The sequence below is a fragment of the Egretta garzetta genome, unplaced genomic scaffold (assembly GCF_000687185.1).
Source record: "Egretta garzetta isolate BGI_Z169 unplaced genomic scaffold, ASM68718v1 scaffold598, whole genome shotgun sequence".
NCBI lineage: Eukaryota > Metazoa > Chordata > Aves > Pelecaniformes > Ardeidae > Egretta > Egretta garzetta.
Window position 1 is genome coordinate 1,914,261 of NW_009260621.1, and position 20,759 is coordinate 1,935,019.

The 20,759-nt window shown below is 43.3% G+C and overlaps 1 protein-coding gene across 1 annotated transcript in view; it reads left to right on the top strand.

Moving 5' to 3' along the window:
• GORAB (golgin, RAB6 interacting) overlaps positions 1–10,591 on the top strand; it is a 64,931-nt gene extending 54,340 nt beyond the window's left edge. The window contains exon 6 of the mRNA XM_035900749.1: positions 2,280–10,591. Coding sequence (XP_035756642.1) covers positions 2,280–2,751 — 472 coding nt within the window. The 3' untranslated portion in view covers positions 2,752–10,591. The remainder of the gene's footprint in view (positions 1–2,279) is intronic.
• The last annotated feature ends 10,168 nt before the right edge of the window (positions 10,592–20,759 follow it).

The window sequence follows — 20,759 nt, forward strand, 5'->3', positions numbered from 1 at the left end:
AAAGAGTTTTTTTTAAAGTCCTAAAATGAAAGTCCTTTTCAGGGAAACTTGCTTGTTGATGACAGCTCTGGTCCTGTTGGAATCAATGGGACCAATTAGGCTTAAAACATATAATACTGCTGAAGTGCTTTTGGAACTGGCACCAAAAATTGAAGGAAGAAGCAAGCTTTCACCCTTCACAATGTGCCTTTAATCACTCTGGTTCTGATGAGTTCCTTAAATGCAAGAAATTAATCGGAACACTCTATTAGTTGTGGGTAAACCACAACATCAGTAGATAAACATCAGCATGTTTATGTAGCCGTTTAATAAAATGGAAATGTTTGGTTGTGGTTTTTAGTTCACGATTCAATGTGTTAAACGTGTATTTCTCCTTATGACTTCTGCTATATGATGACCACAGGCCAATAAACATGTTAATTAGTCTTTAAAAAAATAGCAGCAGTAGCTAAAAAATAGGGATATTTTTTGTGTAATTATCATTTGGAATATCTAAGATTAACTGTAGTTTCAGTAGCTGAGTGCATATGAAAATGCTGAATTTCATATCCCCAAGAGGAGAAACATTTCAATATATTTTAGGTTTAAGTCTGGTTTCTAAAATCATTAAATGCTCCTGAAAATTTCCTTACCAAAATTTTGTAATAATGTGTCTATTGGAAACACTTAATGGCTAAAGAGAATATAGCAGAAGTGTATGAGACGTTTGGAAAGCAGTTTTTAATGAAGATAAAACGGCATACTGGTAGGACAAAGGGCATAAAATTTAAAAAATACTTAATGACTTTCATGAACTTAGTAAGTCTGTCTTTTTGTGAAGGAGGGATTTGGAAATGCAAGTTAGATACTTTCAGTGTTGTATTTTTATGCATTCTGAACCAAAGCTGATTTACTTTTAAGTGGTGTCTTTTTAAGCATTTTTTTAGTTCTTGCCTTATATTTTAGGGCTAAAACACAAATCATTTCAGTGGGTCAAGAAGTGCAATATTAAATAGTCCTGAGCACATACATAGTTGGGGCATTTGACAATTGCTGTGGAATGGAATTTTCTTAAATACAATGTGAAGAATATGGGTGAATTCAGCCCAAAGGTTTAACTGTGCAGAGGTTTCCAGCATAGCATTGGGTTTTCCATTTCAGCTACCTGGCCCAGGGAAATCTTGAATTTCTTGTGAGGGAAACGTAAGTGGGCATCTTCTGCCCACTGCAGACGTAGCCTTCATAGCTGGGTCAAAGTTTTGTGATTATTATATAAAGGGAACATATTTGGGAAGGCTTTTCTATGTCTTATTTCCTTCTGTTTCCCTAAGCAAAGGGTCTTTCCTATCTTTCTGTTGCTTTGTTTAACCAGATATTTGAATCAGGTTTTATAAAACAGCTGGATTCTTTATTCAACCACCTTACTAATACTAGTTTTATGAATGCTCTGTAAGGTACATTGTGTAGGCATTCTGCAAAAGCCTTTGCATGTTCCCTTTCTTGATGAGCGAGATTGCATCTGTCTTTCTGTTAATTAAATCAGAATTAATATACAGATTCACTGAACGTAGCAGAAGGTGCATCACTATTGTGGACATGAACCATTAAAGTGTTGGATATCCCGGATGTGTTAACCTCAATAAATATTTGGAGTATTTCCTTTTTGCTATATTTGTCATGACAGGAAGTGCAAATTGGCAGGAGGTGTGTGTTGGGGGGATGCTTACAACAAAACTCTACATCTGTTGCCACGTAAAAGTTGTGATCACTATTGATGTCATATGCTATGTCAATCTGTGCTGCTCATGATTTTCTGAACATATATATGGGTGGCCGGAAGAGTACACTTCTAGACCAGATCGCAACGTAAATGTGCATAGCACCATTGTAGCATCTGTATCTGTTGGGTGGATGGTGAGATTAGAAAAACCACAAAACTGTTTTGCAGTGTTTCAGTTCACTAGATAGGTGTTCATTAGAAGTGTGAAAACACTACAATTTCTGATGGTTTCTTTCTGCTGCTAGTGATGCATCTCTTAAAACAGGCAGTAAAAATGCTTGTTTGTGATTCAGTCTGTAGATTTCAGATGAGCAGTGGAGGCTAACGTGTCAAGAGGAGAAGATTTGATCGATTCACACTTATTTTCTTCCCTTCTACTAATGTAGCAGCATGTCATGAAATAGCTGGCATAGTGCATTGCAGAGCACATTGCATTTCAGGGATGCTTAAAGTGTCTGTCCGTGTCACACTGTAAAGTGCTTTGGGAACTAACCCACTAGAAATGATGATGATTTTGCAGGAAGCGGTATGATAAGGCTGAGTCGGAGTACGTGGCAGCCAAGCTGGACCTCCAACACAAGACAGAGATTAAGGAGCACCTCACAGAGCACCTTTGCACGATCATACAGCAGAATGAACTCCGCAAGGCCAGGAAGCTGGAGGAGTTAATGCAGCAGCTGGAAGTGGAGGCAGATGAGGAAAATCTGGAACTTGAGATAGAGGTGGAGCGGATGCTGCAGCAGCAGGAGGCAGAAGCAGGGAGACAAGCCAGCCAGTCACACAATCATGCTGGGACAGCTAAGGAAAACCCCACTGCCAGTGTTACGGCACGGGAGAGTGAGCATGCTAACTGTGCTGTCGCTTCTCCTGCTATTTCTGAACAGTTGGTTCAATCTGAAAACTCCGGTACTGAATCCCTCTCCAATATGGACAGCCAAACTCTCACAGTAAATGTGACTCCAGGAAACCCCCCAGCTTGTTCTGATACATGACTACTATATCCACATAAGCCAGACGGTTATGGATGATATGCTCTCTGCAGGCTTGTGTGCTGTATGTTATATCTGGGTTTCTGCTGTGCCAGTAATACGCACTTCATTTCTCTTTTCCTTTAATACTGTTTTCAAATTTTAGAGGCTCTTTTTTTCCACAGGACTCTCATTTGGGGTTCACCATCTGTCTTCATCATTCTGGTTTAAGTTCATGTTCTAATGCCCAGCTCTTCATGGGGCTTTGTACCTTCCTGAAACAGGATGCTTGGAAGCGAACAGTAGGCTTTTCCCAAAGTCTCTCAGCATTTTGATATCACAGATACCTGTTCCAAGCAGTGTGCAAGAGATACGTATCTACAGGAGGAAACACCACGACTTATTCTGCTTCTGAACAGATTCTGTCCTCTGACAAGTGTGATAGGATGTTTGTCTTCCTTTGTATCTGTAAGGGATTAGTTTTCAATGTTTTTTAATCCTGTGACACCCAAGTGCTTACTTTAATTATCTTTGTAGCTGATACTTATTCCTATACCTGATGTAAAGGAAATTCAAATATTGAGGCAAATTGCAAAGTCAGTTGTAATATTTCCTTTTTATCACTTTGCCCATTTCTTTCAGATCATGCTAAATCACACAAAGCTATATATTGATAACATTATCTACAAAATCACAGCAGCTATGACTTAACAAAAATTAAGCTACAGTTTAAGATATTGCAGAATGTATGATGTAGAAGTAGAAACACACAAAAGGAATTATTTACAATTAAAGCTGTTCCATTACAAACATTTTTCTCTGCCCTAGTTGCCTCAAAGTTCCAATAATTAGCCAGGGATCTTGTAATGAATAATCCCCACTGTATATTGGAAGTGAGCCTAATTTCGTATAATACTTGGTGCATTTTCTTTCCTGAAGAGTGGGTTTGTACCCCACAAGAAGTTCAGCTGTTTTGCTCTGTTGCTGTTGAAAGGCTTTAAAAAGCTATTCCAGGTGGAGAAAGTCTCGGGAATTAAAATAAAGGATGTAGGAAAACCTCCCATAGACCGATGCAGCTGCAAACTGTGGGGACAGTGTTTGTAGCTATCCACTTTGTAACAGAGGAAGGCTGCTTTCATGGTGGAAATGGTTTCTGTAATACCTGACCTGAACGTGTCAGTCAGAGTTTGTGAATGAGTTACTGAATAACACGGTCAAGTATATATATGGGACACTGATTGTCTCTATGGCTTTAATAGTGGAAAAACATGTCACTACATTTAATTTTTATTCTATTAATAAATCAGTGCATCTTCTACACAGTGTGTTTACTTTCAATTGTGATACCTGATACTAATACCCATATCCAAGACTGTTTTTCCACAGGAGGTGATAAACGACAATATTGGGTATGTCCTTTGGCAACTTTCTGCTGCGTGAAAGTAAAACTCGTTAAAGGCTGTTCCAAAATACAAAAACTTATGAAGCGAAGACATGGCAGGATACAGCTTGGCAGGAATTTTTTCAACTAAATGTGGCCCAAGGCAGCAGTGGAAAATCTCTACCGGTGCCTCCCATACACAGGAGAAAGAGGGATAAATCTGTTTCGTAGAGAAGCCACTCATAATCAGGGCTGACTGAAGTTAGAAAACTCCAAAGTAATGTTTGAGATACGTATGAAGCATTGCTCTGTTGTTGCTGATACACTGCATTCCCTGTTATTTTGCTGGAAGACCTGACCTAAAAGCAGAGGATTTGAATTTAGTGTGAGAAAATTGTCACTGACTTCCTTTGCTCTGTCTGCAGTTGCAGAACAGCTTGTAGCAACCTCATTATGGTTTTCAAAACTGGATACCAGTTAAGTGCAATAATCATTTAATTGTACCATTCTTGTTTCCATCCTCTGCAGCTGTCCCCAGTTGCTCCTCAAGAGAATCTTAAGTCCTAGTGAATAGGTCTGTTCCTCATTACAGTTGTATTCAGCTCATCAGGGGACATACAGAAGAGCATCTGACAGAAGAGTTGAATTGTAATGGTATTTACAGGAAGCACATGCATACCATTTTGCATATAATTTGTGGTTCTCTAGTAGGCTAAAATGTTATTAAAATAGTCCTACTGATTGCACCTTGTTGTTATGGTTTATTCTTCAAACTCCTCAAACCAAAGAAGACAAAAAAACATAACTCCAAAGATCTTTTTGACATCTACTTAAGAATCTGAGTTTCCTGGAAGGGAATGAGTTTATACCCAACAAAATCACTTAAAAGCTGAAAAATTCTTGTGTACCGTCGTGATAGTGCTGGCACTGTTTCTGCCTGACAGGGAAGATGCTATTGTTAGAATCAGCAGTTTCTGTTCTCTTACAAGTCCCTCATCGAAGTTCTGGGCAGTTCTATCTGTCTTTAACTTCTGAGCTTGCAAAATTAAGTGAGCTGGCTGGAAGCCACATGAAACAGCCATATGAAATAACAATAGGCAGCCTAGCATTTGGTCGCTCTCTTTAGACAGGGAGCTCAAGAGTTAAATTGTTTGATCTGAGTTATGAAGCCTTTCTCTGACGTGTGATATAAACCACTACCATGGTGTCAGTTCCACTTTGGAAGTTCGCAAATGTTTTGATGGGTGCCAGTGTGCCGGTTTAACATTCCCCCTATGCTGGAGCCAAGCAGTCCAGTCATAATTGTAACAACATGTGTGCTGGTCAGAAATGCCAGGAGATGATTTTGGTGCAACAAAAGGGTTGGTTTTTTTCCTTGTTTTTCCTTTAAGGAAAGAGAACAGTTGGAATTGAGGCTCTTCAAGCAAAAGCCATTTCCACCTTTGTAGTAGTTGATGCATCTTACACTGTTTGGCTCTGCTCTCACTGGAATGCATTGAAGGCAGGTGCACTGTCTGCTCAGCTAGTATGTTGTATCTTCAGAAAAAAGGAAAATCTGTAAGTTCAGTGTAAGTCAGAAATGGGTTGGGTGGACAGATTTTTAAGTGAAGGCCTCTTGCAAGTAGGGGTATTAAGTCTGATTGCGAAGCATGCTGGGGCTGAACACCCATTGGCAGGGAAAATAGAGCAACAGGTGATACCTGACAGTAACACTGCAGGGCTCATTACAGGGGACTTGTGTTCTCCTGTGGCAATGTAGCCATTTCTGTGCTGGGCCACCACATTACCATTATGGGAGGAAGTGGAAAACACTGATATATACCACTGTGAGAATGTTGCAAAACACAATATAATTGCCCATGTTGCAGTTTGGCCAGGATGTCGGGATTAACACTCCCTCCTTCTGTCAAGAAATGTTTAAATGAGCGCAGATGGTCATGGCTCAGCCTGGGGTTCCCATGGACGTCTAGTGCATGGTGTAAAACACTTGGACAATCCCCAGTCTGATTGTATATCCAGCCAGCTGAAGTGGGCTCTCAAGAGGTTTCAGCTTAGGGTAGCTGTCTGGGGAGAGACTCAAGTTCTCTGTCAGCCATTCTTCTTCCTAATACCTTCTGCAATGCAGTGGAGTCTTCCCTTTGAGCCTGTATCCCATCGAAACAGAATGAGGAAAAACTAGTAAGAGTGAAAAGTAGTGACTGGGCTAGTGGTTGTGGGTACTGTGTTTTCTGACCAGCTTTATTAAGAACATGCTAGAAAGGATTGCGTATGGGAAAGTTACCCTATTCTGGGGAAGTTCTGCAGCCAAAGAAAGGGGCAGAGCACTATTGAATTGCCTCCCATGCTGGGATTCACTCCATTCTGCATTTTCAACTTAGGACAGTAGGATCTGTAGACTTTCTGTTCCTGACACCCTTTTCTCACAGTTCAAACTTTGATCAAAACCCCTGTGATATGAATTGTCCCAACCTGAGGCCTCATACTTTACGACATGCCCCTTATGCGGGATCTTTGAGCAGCTGGTGATCATGGACCGAGTTTGGTACTTTGGTGCGATTCTGTGTAGACATAAGCATCTTGGGTCTCCATGCTCCACTCTTGGGCATGCCATAACTGTGTATGCAGTTGCTGAGAGCTAGGTAAAATTTTTCTGCAGGCCTGATCCAACCCAGAAATCATATGTTCAACACTTTGGTATTATATCATGATTCCTTTTCTAATTCTGTGGATATAAGCAGGTGTGGTGCGCAAGGGACAAAGGGTTTTGCCAGTGGCAATGCAAACAGGGTATAGAGATGTGGGCTGGTATAATAGAAACCACATGCTTGTTAAGTGCCCTATTTAGGCTTGTCTGCATGGTCCTATTAAAGCAAGTGTTGGCTCCTTTGATGGGGCACGAGACTGGTTTCCTTCATCATCCCCCCTGATTTATGTCCCAGCAGCAAACTTGTACGTCAGTGGGGAAAGACCAAGTAACGAGAGAAGTTAGCCAAGTCTCCCCCCCTCGGCATGATAGGGCATCAGATCCTTCAAATCCTTGCCTTTGGCAGCCTGTTAGTTACAGGGTTTAAATCATGCCTTTTAAGACACAGGTAGAGACTCTAAAAAGCTTGTGCCTTTCTGAATTAGGGCCTGGATTGTGTAGTTAGAGTCATTTTCTCAATTAGCTAAACATAAATCAGTATAACGAGGCGCTTGGGAGCACTGGGCAGGTTTAGTACCTTGTGTCTCCTGCCTCTGTCCATACCACTCCCACCTGCTTGTTCGACTGATCGGCCAGTGATTTTATTTTTCCATGCTGCTAGAGCCGAGCAGTGGGTTTTAATGTCTGAACTGGTTTTCACACCTGGCACATGTGTGCGAGAGGTGAGAACTGGAAGAAGTTGCTCTTATGCAGTCAGTGAAGCAGCCCTCATGCGTGGCAGAGATCTGGCAGTCTCAGCACCCCATGCCACATCATCCTTCAGAGGATGGGGACAGTGTCCTCTTGAATAGGCAGTGGTGGGTGGTGGCATGAGTGCAGGAAGTCTAGCGGCAGCTGGGATGCCATTTGATGTGATACTGGACTGGAAAGCAAGTACAGGGGCCAGGCACTGCGTTTGTACTCTAGAGCTGGGTAGCCAGTCCATGACTCCCTTTGACAGGGCTACACCGTGTAAGGGCTGTGCTGTTTTCTGGAGACTGCTGGATTATTGAGATGGGACAGATTGCCCTGCAAGCCCAGTTCAGCCCAGTCCTCTGGTGGAGTGCTGGGATCCATTTGAGCAGGCAGTAAGAGAAAAGCTTGGAGGTTCCTCACAGCAAAGAATGAAACCCAAAGAGGTAGAATAACCCATTTTGTGCCCTGTGATATAAATCATTCAGTGTGAAAGCTGCAGTGCCAGGGACACCTCTTCAGTCTCTTGCCTCTTGAAGAATGGGGGAGAATGTGGAAAGATGGCTGGATGAAGGAAGGGAATTGCTGTTCACCCAGACCATGCACAGGCTGAAGCTGTGGCCCTTCCTGAGTCTGGTTTTGAGGGCTGGAGCGGAGTAAGACTAAAACACCCAAACCAACTTTAATTGCTGTGTGGGTAATAAAAGTGAAACATGGGTCATAAATAAATCCCTGAATGATGGGCCTCTTTAACTTTCCCTATGCAGGGTTTCTTGCTTTTCTCTGAAGCAGTTGGCAGTGCTGGTGATGTACCTGAACATAAGATCACCTGGTGTGATCCTCTCGTGTTCTTGTTATCAGTGCTGAATCTGACCCTTCAAATGTCTCTCTGATGTTTCTTTTCTCTGCAGTGAGCAGTAATGGGTCTTTGTTCTGGTTTGCGGGTGTTCCCTGTTCAGGCAGGGCCAAATTGAGCCCAAGATCTCAGCCTACTCATTCATTGGGAAGATGTTGCTCTGCACTCACTGTGGCTTGGGAACTCTCAAACAAATACTGCAGTGAGGTTATAATGGACCAGCAGCAGTTAGGGTCTCACTGACACACATCCGGAGCAGCTCCAAATGCATAATTGCTGACCTCGTGTTGCTTCTGCATTAGTACCTAAAAGTCCTGAAGGAGACCCCATTGAGTTATTTCACATACACAGCTTCCTCCTTCAAATAGCTAGTAAAGGCGGTAGCAGAACAAAGAATAGAGTCACTCCACGAGCTTCAAGCTTAGCAATGTCATAAGGCATCTTGCTAGCAATCGGTATCAAGTGAGGCCCTGGCTGCACTGCAGTCATAACGTCCAGCAGCAACAGTTATATACCATGTAGCTAAAGGGCAGCTGACCTTGACCATTGCCTCCACATGGCTGTGGACCACCATGTCCCCAGGAGAGCTGAAGGGATTGGAGGGCCCTGGGAGTCATTCCTAGGCAGCAGATAAGAGCAACTCACTGTTGGTGTGACTCCCTCACTAAAGGACAGAGCTAGGTATCCTGCAGATGGTATCTCAGCAAGCCATGTTATCTTACTTGCTTCCTTTCTCCATGTGGAAGGGTAACTCTCTGCACTACCACAGCCTTAGGAGCTCATGAGCCATCAGTCCAGTGAGGTATCCCACTAGAAGTGTTTGTTGGCTGTGTATGGTATGGCTGAAGAGTCACAAATTGGCTGTCCCTCAGATTGTTAGTTTAGGCAACAAAAACTGTAAACTCACTGGAGACCCATGCTGTGAGCCTGTGCTGAAATCTGGGCATACTCACTGTCTTTGCAGCGTGAGCTAGGTAGAGTGAAGCAGCTATGTCTTTGCAGGCTCGAGTCACTTTTCCCATTCCATTGTAGACAGATCCTCTGTCCTAAGGAAGGGTTAATCCAATTCAGACATCATCTTCTTCAAGTTTCCCAATTTGGATCTGGATTAGGTTTCTGAATAATACCCAAAACCCTGCGTCATGTTTTGAGTCAATCTGTAGCTGTTTAGGTGATGACTCTTGTTGCTGATTGTGCATATTGCATTGTCTCTAGTGCTGGTGATGTCCTAGAGGTTGTGTCTCTGGCTTCGCTATCGTGTGAGCTGCAGCTTGGTCCCACATTTTGGTGGTTAGCTTCATGGCAGGGAAGATGATAATATTTGGCATGAGGATGTGCTCATAAAGAACAAGGTCCATTCCAGCATTTTTCTAACATGCTTCTCTGATCCTCCAGGAAGAACATCTTGCAACTGTTTTAAAAAGTCAAGCCTGGTTCTCTGCAGGATTTTTTCTTGCTTCCAGATTATTTTTTTTTCCCCTGTCTGCTCAAATACCAATTGTTTTCTTTTCTGCGTTCCTCAAATCAAAATATTTAGTGATGGACTTTTCTTCATAATATCCCACTGCATCCCTTCACTACTGAAGAGTGTTCATCAGTCTCACTGACATTAAGCAGTTCTGCAGGAAACCAGCACTGCCAAGCAGGCGGGCTCCCGCTCCTGGACTTGCTCAGCATATCTGGTATTGTCAGTGACAGTCCCTCTGATGTTCTCACTGGCAGAACCTGAGAAGCTACTTTCCATGGCCTGGCAGTTGTACCAGGTCATGCCTGGACACTCATCATGCTCCCTTCTGGCCTTGACACCCACAAAGCTAAATCTGTGTTTCATAGGGGGGGAATCACAATACGCTTTTCAAGGCCTAGTCCATCTCCTCTGTCCCAACTGCCCACAACACTGGATTCTTTCATTACTCAAACACTCCCAAGTCACCAATATGTTTTCTCCTTCTGTCCTTGAACCAGTTTCCCTTCTTCCTTTCAGCAGCTGCTGAAAAACTTCCTGGGCCCATCTTTCCTGCAGACTAGGCAAAATACCAGGGCTCCTCAGAGCCATCAGGCTGAGCAGAAGGTGGGTGAGCACAGGGTGGTACTGGAAGTGCTTTGATTCATAGAATTAAAACTCAGTAGGATTAAACTCACCACGAGTTTCAGAAGCCCAGGTCCCTGCTGCTCTTCCTACTTCTCACAGGCTTTGGGGTTATCCATGTTCACCGTAACACCCTAAATGCTTGCACTCAGACAACTTTGCTTTCAGCCACCACCATGTCTGCAACCCCAGAGGTGGCTGTTTTGACTTGGTCACCTCTAGCCAGAGGGAGACTTCCTGATGGGGGCGAGGGCTGGGGAAGGCATTTGGGATGGCTGCCATCCACAAACACATCAAAGGTGTGAATGGCTTTTATCAAGAGGCAGTAAAACTTTAATCCAAAGCCCACTTTAATGTATTTGCCACGTATTTAAAAGGGAACTGATTTCAGAAATGCTTTCGAGAGTTTTAAAAATTCCCCTGGACCTGTGTCTTACAACTCTCTCCACTCTGGAAACCTGATGCTTTTGTTTCTGGGATCCCAGATGTTCGGGACTCATGACTGAGGGGAGAATGAGAACTAAACTATTTCTAAACCTCATCTGAAACATGGTCACAAATGGCTTTTTTCCTAGCTCTAAACCTCTGTTAAACTCTGATTTTTTTTTTTTTATAATGACAGACCACGCTAGAAACAATACCACGTCCTCAGTCAGAAAGTGAGACATCTTCCCATTCAGTTGTCAAAAATCCCTCATTTCCAGCTCAGTAAGGCTGCAATACACTCGCCTTTTGACCTGTTGGGGTGCTTGCCTCTAGTGTGAAGCTTTAGGCCAGTCCTGTTTTTCTGGAAGAAATCTACATTTAGTGTGGAAAACAGGAGCAATTCACTGGCAAGATCAGAGGAACTGTAGCCGTTCTCATTTTCTTTCTTTTTTTTTCTTTTTCTGCAGGAGAGTTTACACATCACTGCTTTCATTTGGAAAGGGCAAGTGACTTTCCCATGCCGTAATACCCAGCAAGTGTTGAGAGAATGTGGTTACATAAAACCATATTTTTAATACAACCGACAGACTGTCTTGAGAGCTAAGTGTTTTTTGACAGTTTTTATGCACCTGTTAATTCAAAGCTCTTAACATGTGCCAGTTAAAAAGAGCCAGGCACTAAAACATCCACCCTGTGGACGGCAGGGGCTCAGCTGCACACCAGAGCACAGGGAATCCATGCAAGGTAGAAACTTGGCTTCTCTTGCGGGACCAACTGGTACACAACTAATTCAACTCGGAGCTTTTGTTTCCCAGTCCTGCTGGGCCTTGAAAATTCCTGCTTCTGCTTTGGACCTGAAGAACAGCTGATGTTTCTCTGGGTTTCTTCTGCTTGCTTTTCCCAGCTATTGTAGTTATCAGAAAGAAAAGGTGCTAAACATCCTGGCAGGGCTATGTCCTCAAAAGAGATGCACTGACAATACCTCCCCAGGCTCCTCCACTAAATTTGTGCCTCATTATTTTCTGGCCAGTGGGGTTGCTTCTTATAACCAGTGCTGAGACAGGCCTTGGCAAAGCCCAGATGGAAACCTGCTGCACAGTTCTCCAGCATGTCTGCTTGGGTATCACCTCCGCAATCACTCCATGCTCAGAGGAGGTAGGTGGTCTGTTTAGATAAAGTCTTGCTATCAATAACATAAAGTAGGGCTGGGAAGTCCTCCTCCTCGTCTCTAAAATTTTCCTTCCTCTCCAGCCCTTCAGTATTACCAAACTCTCAATTTAGAGATTTTCTAAGGGTCATTTTAAACCTCTCACAGCCAGATCTTCCCTCCTTCTTCTAGGGCTTTCTCCGCATGCTCTATTGGCTCACATCCCATCTCCATAGAGTTTTGGCTGGCTGTCCACACTGTGGATCACCTGGTGGCCTTATCCCTGTGGAGAAAAGCTTGAAAACTCAGCACCATCTAAAATAAAGGCTTGAAAAAAACAGAAGGCAGATACAACAAATACAAGAAAGCTTAAGAATTTTAAACTTGCAGGTACTGACACAGGAGTTTCTGTGGTAAAAATGACAGCTAACCCTGAAATGGGAGGCCGCTTGTTGGTTGTGCAAGCCGTAGGCATTTACGACTGTGCATTTGGGATGAGTTACTGTGTAAGGCGGGGTTAGCATGCCACTGCCACTTTCCTGCTGTATAAACTTAGTCAAGCTTAGTCAAGCTCTCACCTGATCATAGCACTGCCTTTGGGAGATGGGGCCATGTCATCTCGAGAGCTTTCCTTGATCTCAAGGCCAAGAGGCATGATGACAGACTCTAGTGTTAAGCCCAAAGCTTTGGCCTCTGAAGAATCAGGGCACAGCAGAGAGGTGTGTGAAGGCCAGGGGCAATTGTCCTCTAGGGTTGGAGATACGGGTTGCAGAGGGAGGGAAAATGGCCCTGGCATCATTTACATGCCAGGCCTGTTGGGGTGTTTAAGGTAAGCTGTTATGAAATGGAGCTGAATCCAACACTGCTATCCTAGCTGGGTTACAAGTGGGCAGCAGGTTTGCCTGTGGCAATGAGGGTACCAAGAGTCGGCCCTCACCCCAGCTGAAGGGGAAGGCGGTCTCAGAGGACACAAGAGCATTCATTTGGAGGACAAGCATGCCTTGGTACATCCTGCATGTTGAGCCCTAGCTGAGATCACTGCAAGGTGTTTGGTGGAGCTGATGGGACATGGAGGACATATGTGATGTCTGTAGCTGAAGGTGGGAGAAAGCCCTGCTAGAGCCTAGCCTTGAGCACAGAAGGTGTGCTGGATTCACATGCTACATAATGTAGAGCCTCAGGTTAGTGGGGACCTGCCTGGAATTACAGCTCCAATAGCCTGGACAGTTGGCTATGAGTGGGCTCTATTGCCAAGAGCACATCAAGGGCTGCTTGTCTTATACACTGTTCAGAGCTGATGGCTGGGACACTTCCGCTGGGTGGTTTTCTGTAGTGGTGCTGAACATCAATGTTCTTTCTTGCATCTCTACTAAGAGGCATAAATCCCTTTCCCTACAGGCTCTGCTTGTAGGCCTGATTGCTTGAGAGTGGGAAAGCTCATGAATAACTTGTCAGGATAGTATTAGCATCTCTGAACACTGCACGTGAGCTTGAACGGACATCAGGGGTTTTTTAATCAGGAAACACTAGGTGAGGGCTTGTCAGGGCAATAGATGGGGCTAGGATTCCACATCATTAACACCCAGTCTGTATATTGCAAAATCACCTGGCAGGACAAATATGATCCAGATCAGGTGTGTGCACACTGTTGCTTTGTGTTGAATTAGCTAGAACATGCTATATAGTGTTTATATTGGCTTCATGTTTTACGTTGGCTGCAGAAAGACATATGATACCCCATCTGGCATGAATTCTGTTGGACTAAAGTTACCTCATAACAATTCAGAGGATAAATTTGACTAGGCAGAGTGGTATACCCTGCATCAGTGTTTTGCTGCATGGGGTCACAGCAGTTTTAATCCAGTTCTGGGTACCCTCAAATAAAACTTTCTGCATTGGTACTGCTTAACTGTGCAGGTTTGTGTGATGCTTATGGGGATGCTGCCCTGAAGAGCTGTCAGCACTATTATTTCTTAGACTGCTACTTCAGTAGCTGCTGTGTGTGGACTTGACCTGTAGACTATGTCTTTTTGGAGTGCACCTTCTAAGCAAGATTAAGGTGCAGGTAGGGTGACCTCCTGTTCTGGAATGACAGAACTGGAAGGGATCTCAAGATCTTCTCTAACGCATAGCTGCAACCCTGTCTGTCCTAACAGATAATTGTCTGATAGTTTCTGCACCCTGCACCCTGAGAATCTGTTTCTCAGCAGTAGAAGTTTACCCCAAGGTCTAACTGGGAAAATCCACTGCTGCAGTTTAAACCTGGGTCTTCTTGCCCCATTAACAGTGTTTGAGGGGAATGGTTTTTCCTCTTCCCAAGGCACAGCCCTTTCTCTCTGCTACCCTTTAAAGCATTTGCGCAGCAGGCTCTGCAGTGAGACAGGGAGTGAAGTATGCATGGTGGGAAGCATCCAAAACTTGCTCATATCTGCATTGAGTTTCCAATACTAATCGAGCCATCTGTAACTCATCTTCATGCTTGTGCGTCAACTCATGGAGATATCTTCAGAGCAAGCGAAGCACCGGATCACCGCATGCTTGCATGGACAACAGCACCAGGTTTTGTGGTTGTTGTCCTCATGAGGGGACAGAGCTGTGATGCATGATAAGTTAATAAGAAAAGTATGGTGGTTGTTTACTGCTATGTCTGAACTCTGAAACAGGCTCAATTTGCAACTACAGGAAAATGGTGAAAGCCATAATCCTTGCTGAGACACTAACTACTTTTGAAAACAAGTTGTCTCTCTTTCCATCTGATTTAAATTTGAGAGAACCACTCCATGTCCCAAAGCTGAATGATTTTATCACCTCTTCACCAGCCAGAGTATGTGATGACAGATTTTTTGATCAAACTAAAGAATAACTTTGCTGAGAGATCTCCTAGTTTTCACCCATCTGAGAAGCCCTGATGTTTCCTCAGAATCCCCTCACCCTTTTGCTGCAAAGGTGGCTTGCTCTCGGCACAAAACAGCTGTCTAGGGCTGGAGAGCTGCAACACAGGCTCCAGATCAAGCTTGGAGGTAGGAGCTGCTTTGATTAAGCTCAAAGATGTGTAATTTTTTTTTTTTAAAGAGCGTGCTAACTGCATTCAGCTAGAAGCACTGTTCATGGGATAAAATGTGTAAACCTCATTTAGGATGCTGAAACAGTTATGTTAATTGTATTGCTTAAAAATGTGCAGAGTAAAATAAAATGGGCCTTCTTTCTAGCATGTTCTTCTCCGGAGAACTTCCTGAAAAGCTCTTCCTTGGATTGGTGATTGCGCACCATCTTACAGCCAAAAAGCGCTTGGCAGAAAGGTAATGTGAATGTGACCTTAGACATCAGAAGGCAGCAAAGTACTTGAATGCCAATGCACTTTTCCCAGCTGCTGCTGACAAATTAATTTCCAGGGCAGATGCAATAGCTGATCTGTCTTGGACAAAGGTTTTCCTTTCCACAGCCATGTGCAGTAATGAAAACAGCAGTTTCCAGTGATACTTTCTGCCTGAGAGTAGATCTGTTGCGGACTTCATATCCCCTCACTTAAGCTATCTCCGAGTCCAAACTGGACGGCTTGGTTCCCTCTAAGATCAAGTGTTCAGACTATGGCTTGTCCTAAGGATCTTGGGCTGGAATTTCTCACCGTTGGCTATAGAGGGAGCCTTGATGAGCGACTCAGATGTGGTAGGGACTTCAGGACAATAGGAGTTGCCCAGTTTAGAAGGAAATCAAATAGCCAGAGCTGCAGGGAGAGCTGTGCTGATCTACTCCTTAGGGTTTCTGGCCAGCCGTACCCTGGGGCGAATGACTGCAACCTGGGCAAATAAAGGATGCTTTGTACTGTGGTCAAATTCAGATACCTGGGGGAGGGGACCAGGGAATGAAGCAATTCTGTTTGTTTTGAACCAGGACAGTCTTAGAAAGGGGGGGAAAAAAAAATAAAATAAGCCAGAAATATTGAGTCAACTTAGGACATGGTGTTTGATCTGAAACACAATGTTCCATTTTACAGTTTAATTTCGTTTTTTCTAAAGTCAGGTTATTCAATAAAACCTCCAAAAGGCTCATTTCAGAAACACCTACATGAAGTCAACCTCTTTGCTTTGAAAACACTTTGGAATGAAATGTTTTGAAGATTAAAAAAGAGCCTCCTGTATTAAGCTTGTTGGTTTTGTTTGTTTTTTTGGCAAAAGGTGCTTGTCAAATTCAGCCCAACTTTGTGAATGGTTTATGTCCCTCCAAAATTAAACTCTGGTCAAAGTTACTGTTCACTGCACAAGTTTACCCGCTGTATCTATGAATCTGCTGAGGGCAAAAACGGAGTCTGTGATTCAACCCGGAGCTGTTCCACCTCCTTGGAACCAGGGAGGAGAACCCAGGGCGTTTTCATAAAGGAAGCGATTCAGCTCTCGGTCATCAAAACCCAGGTCCTGCTTCCTTTCCAAGGGCATCTGGAGTCCCCTTACTGCAAGTGGCCAAAATTCCCATTGTCTCCATGAGGAATTAAAGCACATCCTGCCACCAAATGAAGAAAATAGAAGAGCATGAGAAGAAATGGCCCAAACCCCTTTTATTTATCTGCTTCCAAGAAAAAAAACATGAGCACAAGACATGAGGTTTCTTTTCAGGCACTTTCTAATGACTCGGATGATCCAACGAAATAAATGAGAGCAGCCAGGAGAGTGCTCTGCTCTGAAAGGGCAGAGAAATATTTGCCAGTGCAGCAGCTCTGCAAATGTGTGAGGCTGTTAAGCTCCTAATCCCATGTCTTATTTTTATGAATTTTCACACTAGTGGGATAGAATGAACGTTGAGCCCAAAGACATTAATTACTCGGGTCCTTTTTTTGAGAGGAATTTCGATGGAGTGTAACGTTTTAAATTACAAGGTGTGAAATAAACTCTACAAAACTTACAGCTTTAGTGGAGGAACTCCAAAATCAAATAAAAATGCAAAACCGCTGATGAAGTCCAATTTACTGTAAAATGCCCTGGATCATGGTGTTCCAGTAATTTATTTTTCCCTACATACTTTGGTTAAAATAATTTATATCCGCTGCAGTGTTTATGTACCTTAAGCTTTATTTATTAAAGGATATGTATATTTCAAGCCCGGTTTTAATGAGACATGCTGAAATCTGTAAGGTACAGTGCGACTTTTGTTCTAATCAGCACTAAATCTCTTCTCTTTACTTTTTCTGTGTTGAAAACATTCATGTTGGACGGAAAGGGCCGTGTGTGTATGTGCGTGTATATAAATTTCAGATATGTATAAATATATATGTAAAGTAATAAGCAAAATTTATTTCTCTTTCTCTATCGTCAGGGCAAATACTCCCTCATTGTTCAGTCTGAGCTCTTAAAATCACGGGTGGATTCTATCCTTATGCTTAGAATGGGACAATTATTTCTTTTTTTAGGCAAATTATTTATTTGCCAAAGATTGTGCTTTAGGTTGGCTGAAAATGTTTGTGAATTCACATCAGCTTGACGAACTGTTCTGGCAAAGGAAGAAAAAGAAATCCAGGCATTTTGGCTTTGTTTTCTAATGAAATGTTTTGAGATTTCATTTTGAAACAACACCCTTAAACTAAAGTTAACATCAACTAAAAAATACTTTGGAAGCTTAGAAACTTCTTAAAATTGGGAATTAAATGGGGCCTTAGGGATGTGCCTTGGGGGAGTTGCTTTGAAACTTTCTTCCTGTGTTTTCATTCTTGCGAGGAAATAGAAAATATTTTTGCTCAGATAGATGAATTTGAAAACTATAATGTTTATGGCCATTTCAGTATAGCGTTAGGAGTAAGTTCTAAAAATTCTACTAGGTTTTAGGAACTTAATCAAACTTAAGCCGTATTTTCAAGACCTTGTAGAAAGCCTGCCTTTCACTGACACCTCAGGACAAATAAAAGGTATTTAACTGCTTAACCTTTACTGATAGTACTGGAATATGGATATGAAACTGGTCATGTAAACGTCCCTTGTAGTGCCTGAACTGCTATTGGAAATGGTACATAGGTTCCTAAATCCCCTTAAAGGTAGTACGTAGCACGGCTATCATGGGCAGGAAAGTGACTCTCTTTCCTTACAAAACCGTTTTTGATGAAAATGAAAAAATCCACGTCTCCCAATTTTTGCTTTGATTTAATGAAAAAATGAATAGAAAAATCTTTAGTTTAAAGATGCCCACCACAAAGAGGGCAAAATAAAATCTCTTCTGTTTTTAGAGAAGTGAAAAATGGAAAATTTCTAGTAAAAATCATCTTTGCTAGGCTTTTGCCCAAATTATCTGCATTTCAGAGGCTATCTGTAAAGTAGAGAAGGTTTCAGGTCTGGTGAACTTGATTTCCTCCCCATCCTTTCCTCTGCCCATAAAGCCACTTATTTTTCTGATGAAGTTAAAGACACAAGTTCCCAGCAGAGCAAAGTGAGGTCTGGGGAAAGAGAGGGGAGACTTCTTCTGTTTCATGGAAAATGTTTGCCTTAGAAGTGAATGCATTTCTCAAAAGCGAACCCCAAAGCCCAGAAATGGCTGACCAAGGAATTTAAAGGGAGAAACACTCGGAGTCGGGAGCAAAGTAATAAAGTACAGGTTTGTTCTGTAACAAATTCCAGTGCTTGCAAGATTTTTTTAGACATATGGGAGTCCATTTAGGAGGAAAATTGGTTACAGCCGCTGATTCAGAACCTATTGGAATCAGTGGAAACATTTCCATTGTCTTCTGTCCTGAAGAAATGCTGTTTCTGTCCTTCCTTCCATCTCTACTCTGCGCTCGCTCTCTGAGCCATATGGATTTCATCTCCCTCAAAGACATGTAAGAGAAGAGGGTTTGGCTGTTTAACAGCATGATGTAGCTATGTGGACAGGAATGGTTGGTTTCTACTTGATTGGCTACAAATCAGGTAACCAACGCCTCGGTTTCGAGTGGCTGGCTTTGGAGTTATCTGGGTGCATCTGGCTCTCCTATCGCACAGCCAAATGTGGCTTTAATCACATCAGCACACTAATTGTGCCCCTCAAGAAGAGCTTGGAGGAATGAGGGTCTGTGTTTTGACAACCGTCAGATTTCTTTATTGCTGACCATAATTGCTGGGCCGTCCCTGGGAAAGCACGCTGGGTAATTGCTTATCTGGATAGTGCCCCCCTTCAGCTATTTCAGCTCAGAGACTCTTCTACCATTAAGCCCAGAGCCAGGCTTCCTGCAGAGGGTGGGTGAACCAAACCCATAAGAACTGATTTTAAAGGATTGGCTCCTGTTTCTGTTCTGCAAGGCAGGTTCCCAAAAATGGCGGCACAGAAGGGGACAGATGCTCACAAACACTCCCTGTTCTCCTAGGGTATCACCTCCAGATGGACTTCTGATTCCCACCACTATCTGCCTCCTACCACTGAGGCCAGGACAAGTGCCCACAGAAGGGCTGACAGCCTGCAGAGCAAGAAATGTTGAAACATTTCAGCCTCTAGAAGAAAACGCTGATATTTTCGGACTGGAGCTAGGTTTGGGAGATCAGATGTGAGATGCAGGACAGAGGTGGTTTTCTGCCTGCAAACAACACCCATTTTACTGGAACTGGTCTGAAAGAGGCCCCTACCAGGCACACAGAACGTGTCAGCAAGCAGCCAAGCAGGGCTCCTGGAGCAGGGCTGACACACAGACACGACAGATTCCTTGCTGGCAGCGGAGGCAGAAACCTGGGGTTTGCATTTTCTGGAGGAAATCACGACAAATCTGTGAGTGCATACAGCAGGCTGAGAATGGAGGGCTGGAGCTCAGCTCCCCCTGCCACCTCGGACCTGTGGTGTGGCTCACTCAAGTCCCTTCTGTTCATTGTCCCGTCTTCCCTTTTATTCACATCTGCCTTGCCCCTCCAACTCTCCATGTCCTTTGGGGTAAGAACTGCCTTACGCAGAGGCATCTGTCTCCGCCTCCTGTTTGTAATGACAATCCCAGTGCTACCGTCATCTCCAGCGTAAGTGGATGTGCCAACAAGGAAATCTTCCCTGAAACCGATGCTGGGTATCAGCTGGCTCTGCTCCCCTCCTCTCTCCACTGAACTGCAAGTTTTGTGGCAATCTTCTCTGGGTATTCTGGACAATGAATGTGTTTCTTGCCATGTAATTAAACTACCCACTTTAGAAAGAAAAAGATGTGGTTTTGTTCCCATTACAAAAACAAACAAACAAGGACTGATATTTATTACAGGCCAAGGCTACTCAACAAGTGTTTTCTGGAACGCTAATAAATTGCTGAAGAAAGTTTACAGCTGAGCCCTAAAGATGGTTTAGTTTTCCAAGTGGCTGGGATGTATTTATTTCCCATTTTCTTAACCCGCAGCATGGTGAACAACTTAACATGCTCTTTCCAGGGTTCAGACGGTGTCAACCCAAACTCATACTCTTCACCTCGAAACAGTTAACCGCTTTTTAATTAAAACCACGCCAATTATTCATTTTCAAGTTTTGCATTTATTTTTCCTCATTTGCACAGCTTACTATTTGGTTTTGCTTCCACTTCATTAAAATGGCTTCCAAAAAACCCCCCCAAAACCAAAACCAAACCTAAAAACCCCAGCCACACCCCCAAACCAATCACCACAAGTATCCGGCCAGGAGTCTTTCAACCAAATGGCGTTTTGGGTGTCAAGGGCATATCTGTGAAGCAAAGGGCTGGACAGGTTAGTGATGATCACGCTTTGTGGCATCTGGAGAAAGCCTTGTCCTTTGCACAGCGAGCAAAAAGAAGAGGTGGGCTTCACTGTTAGAAAGAAAGCAGGA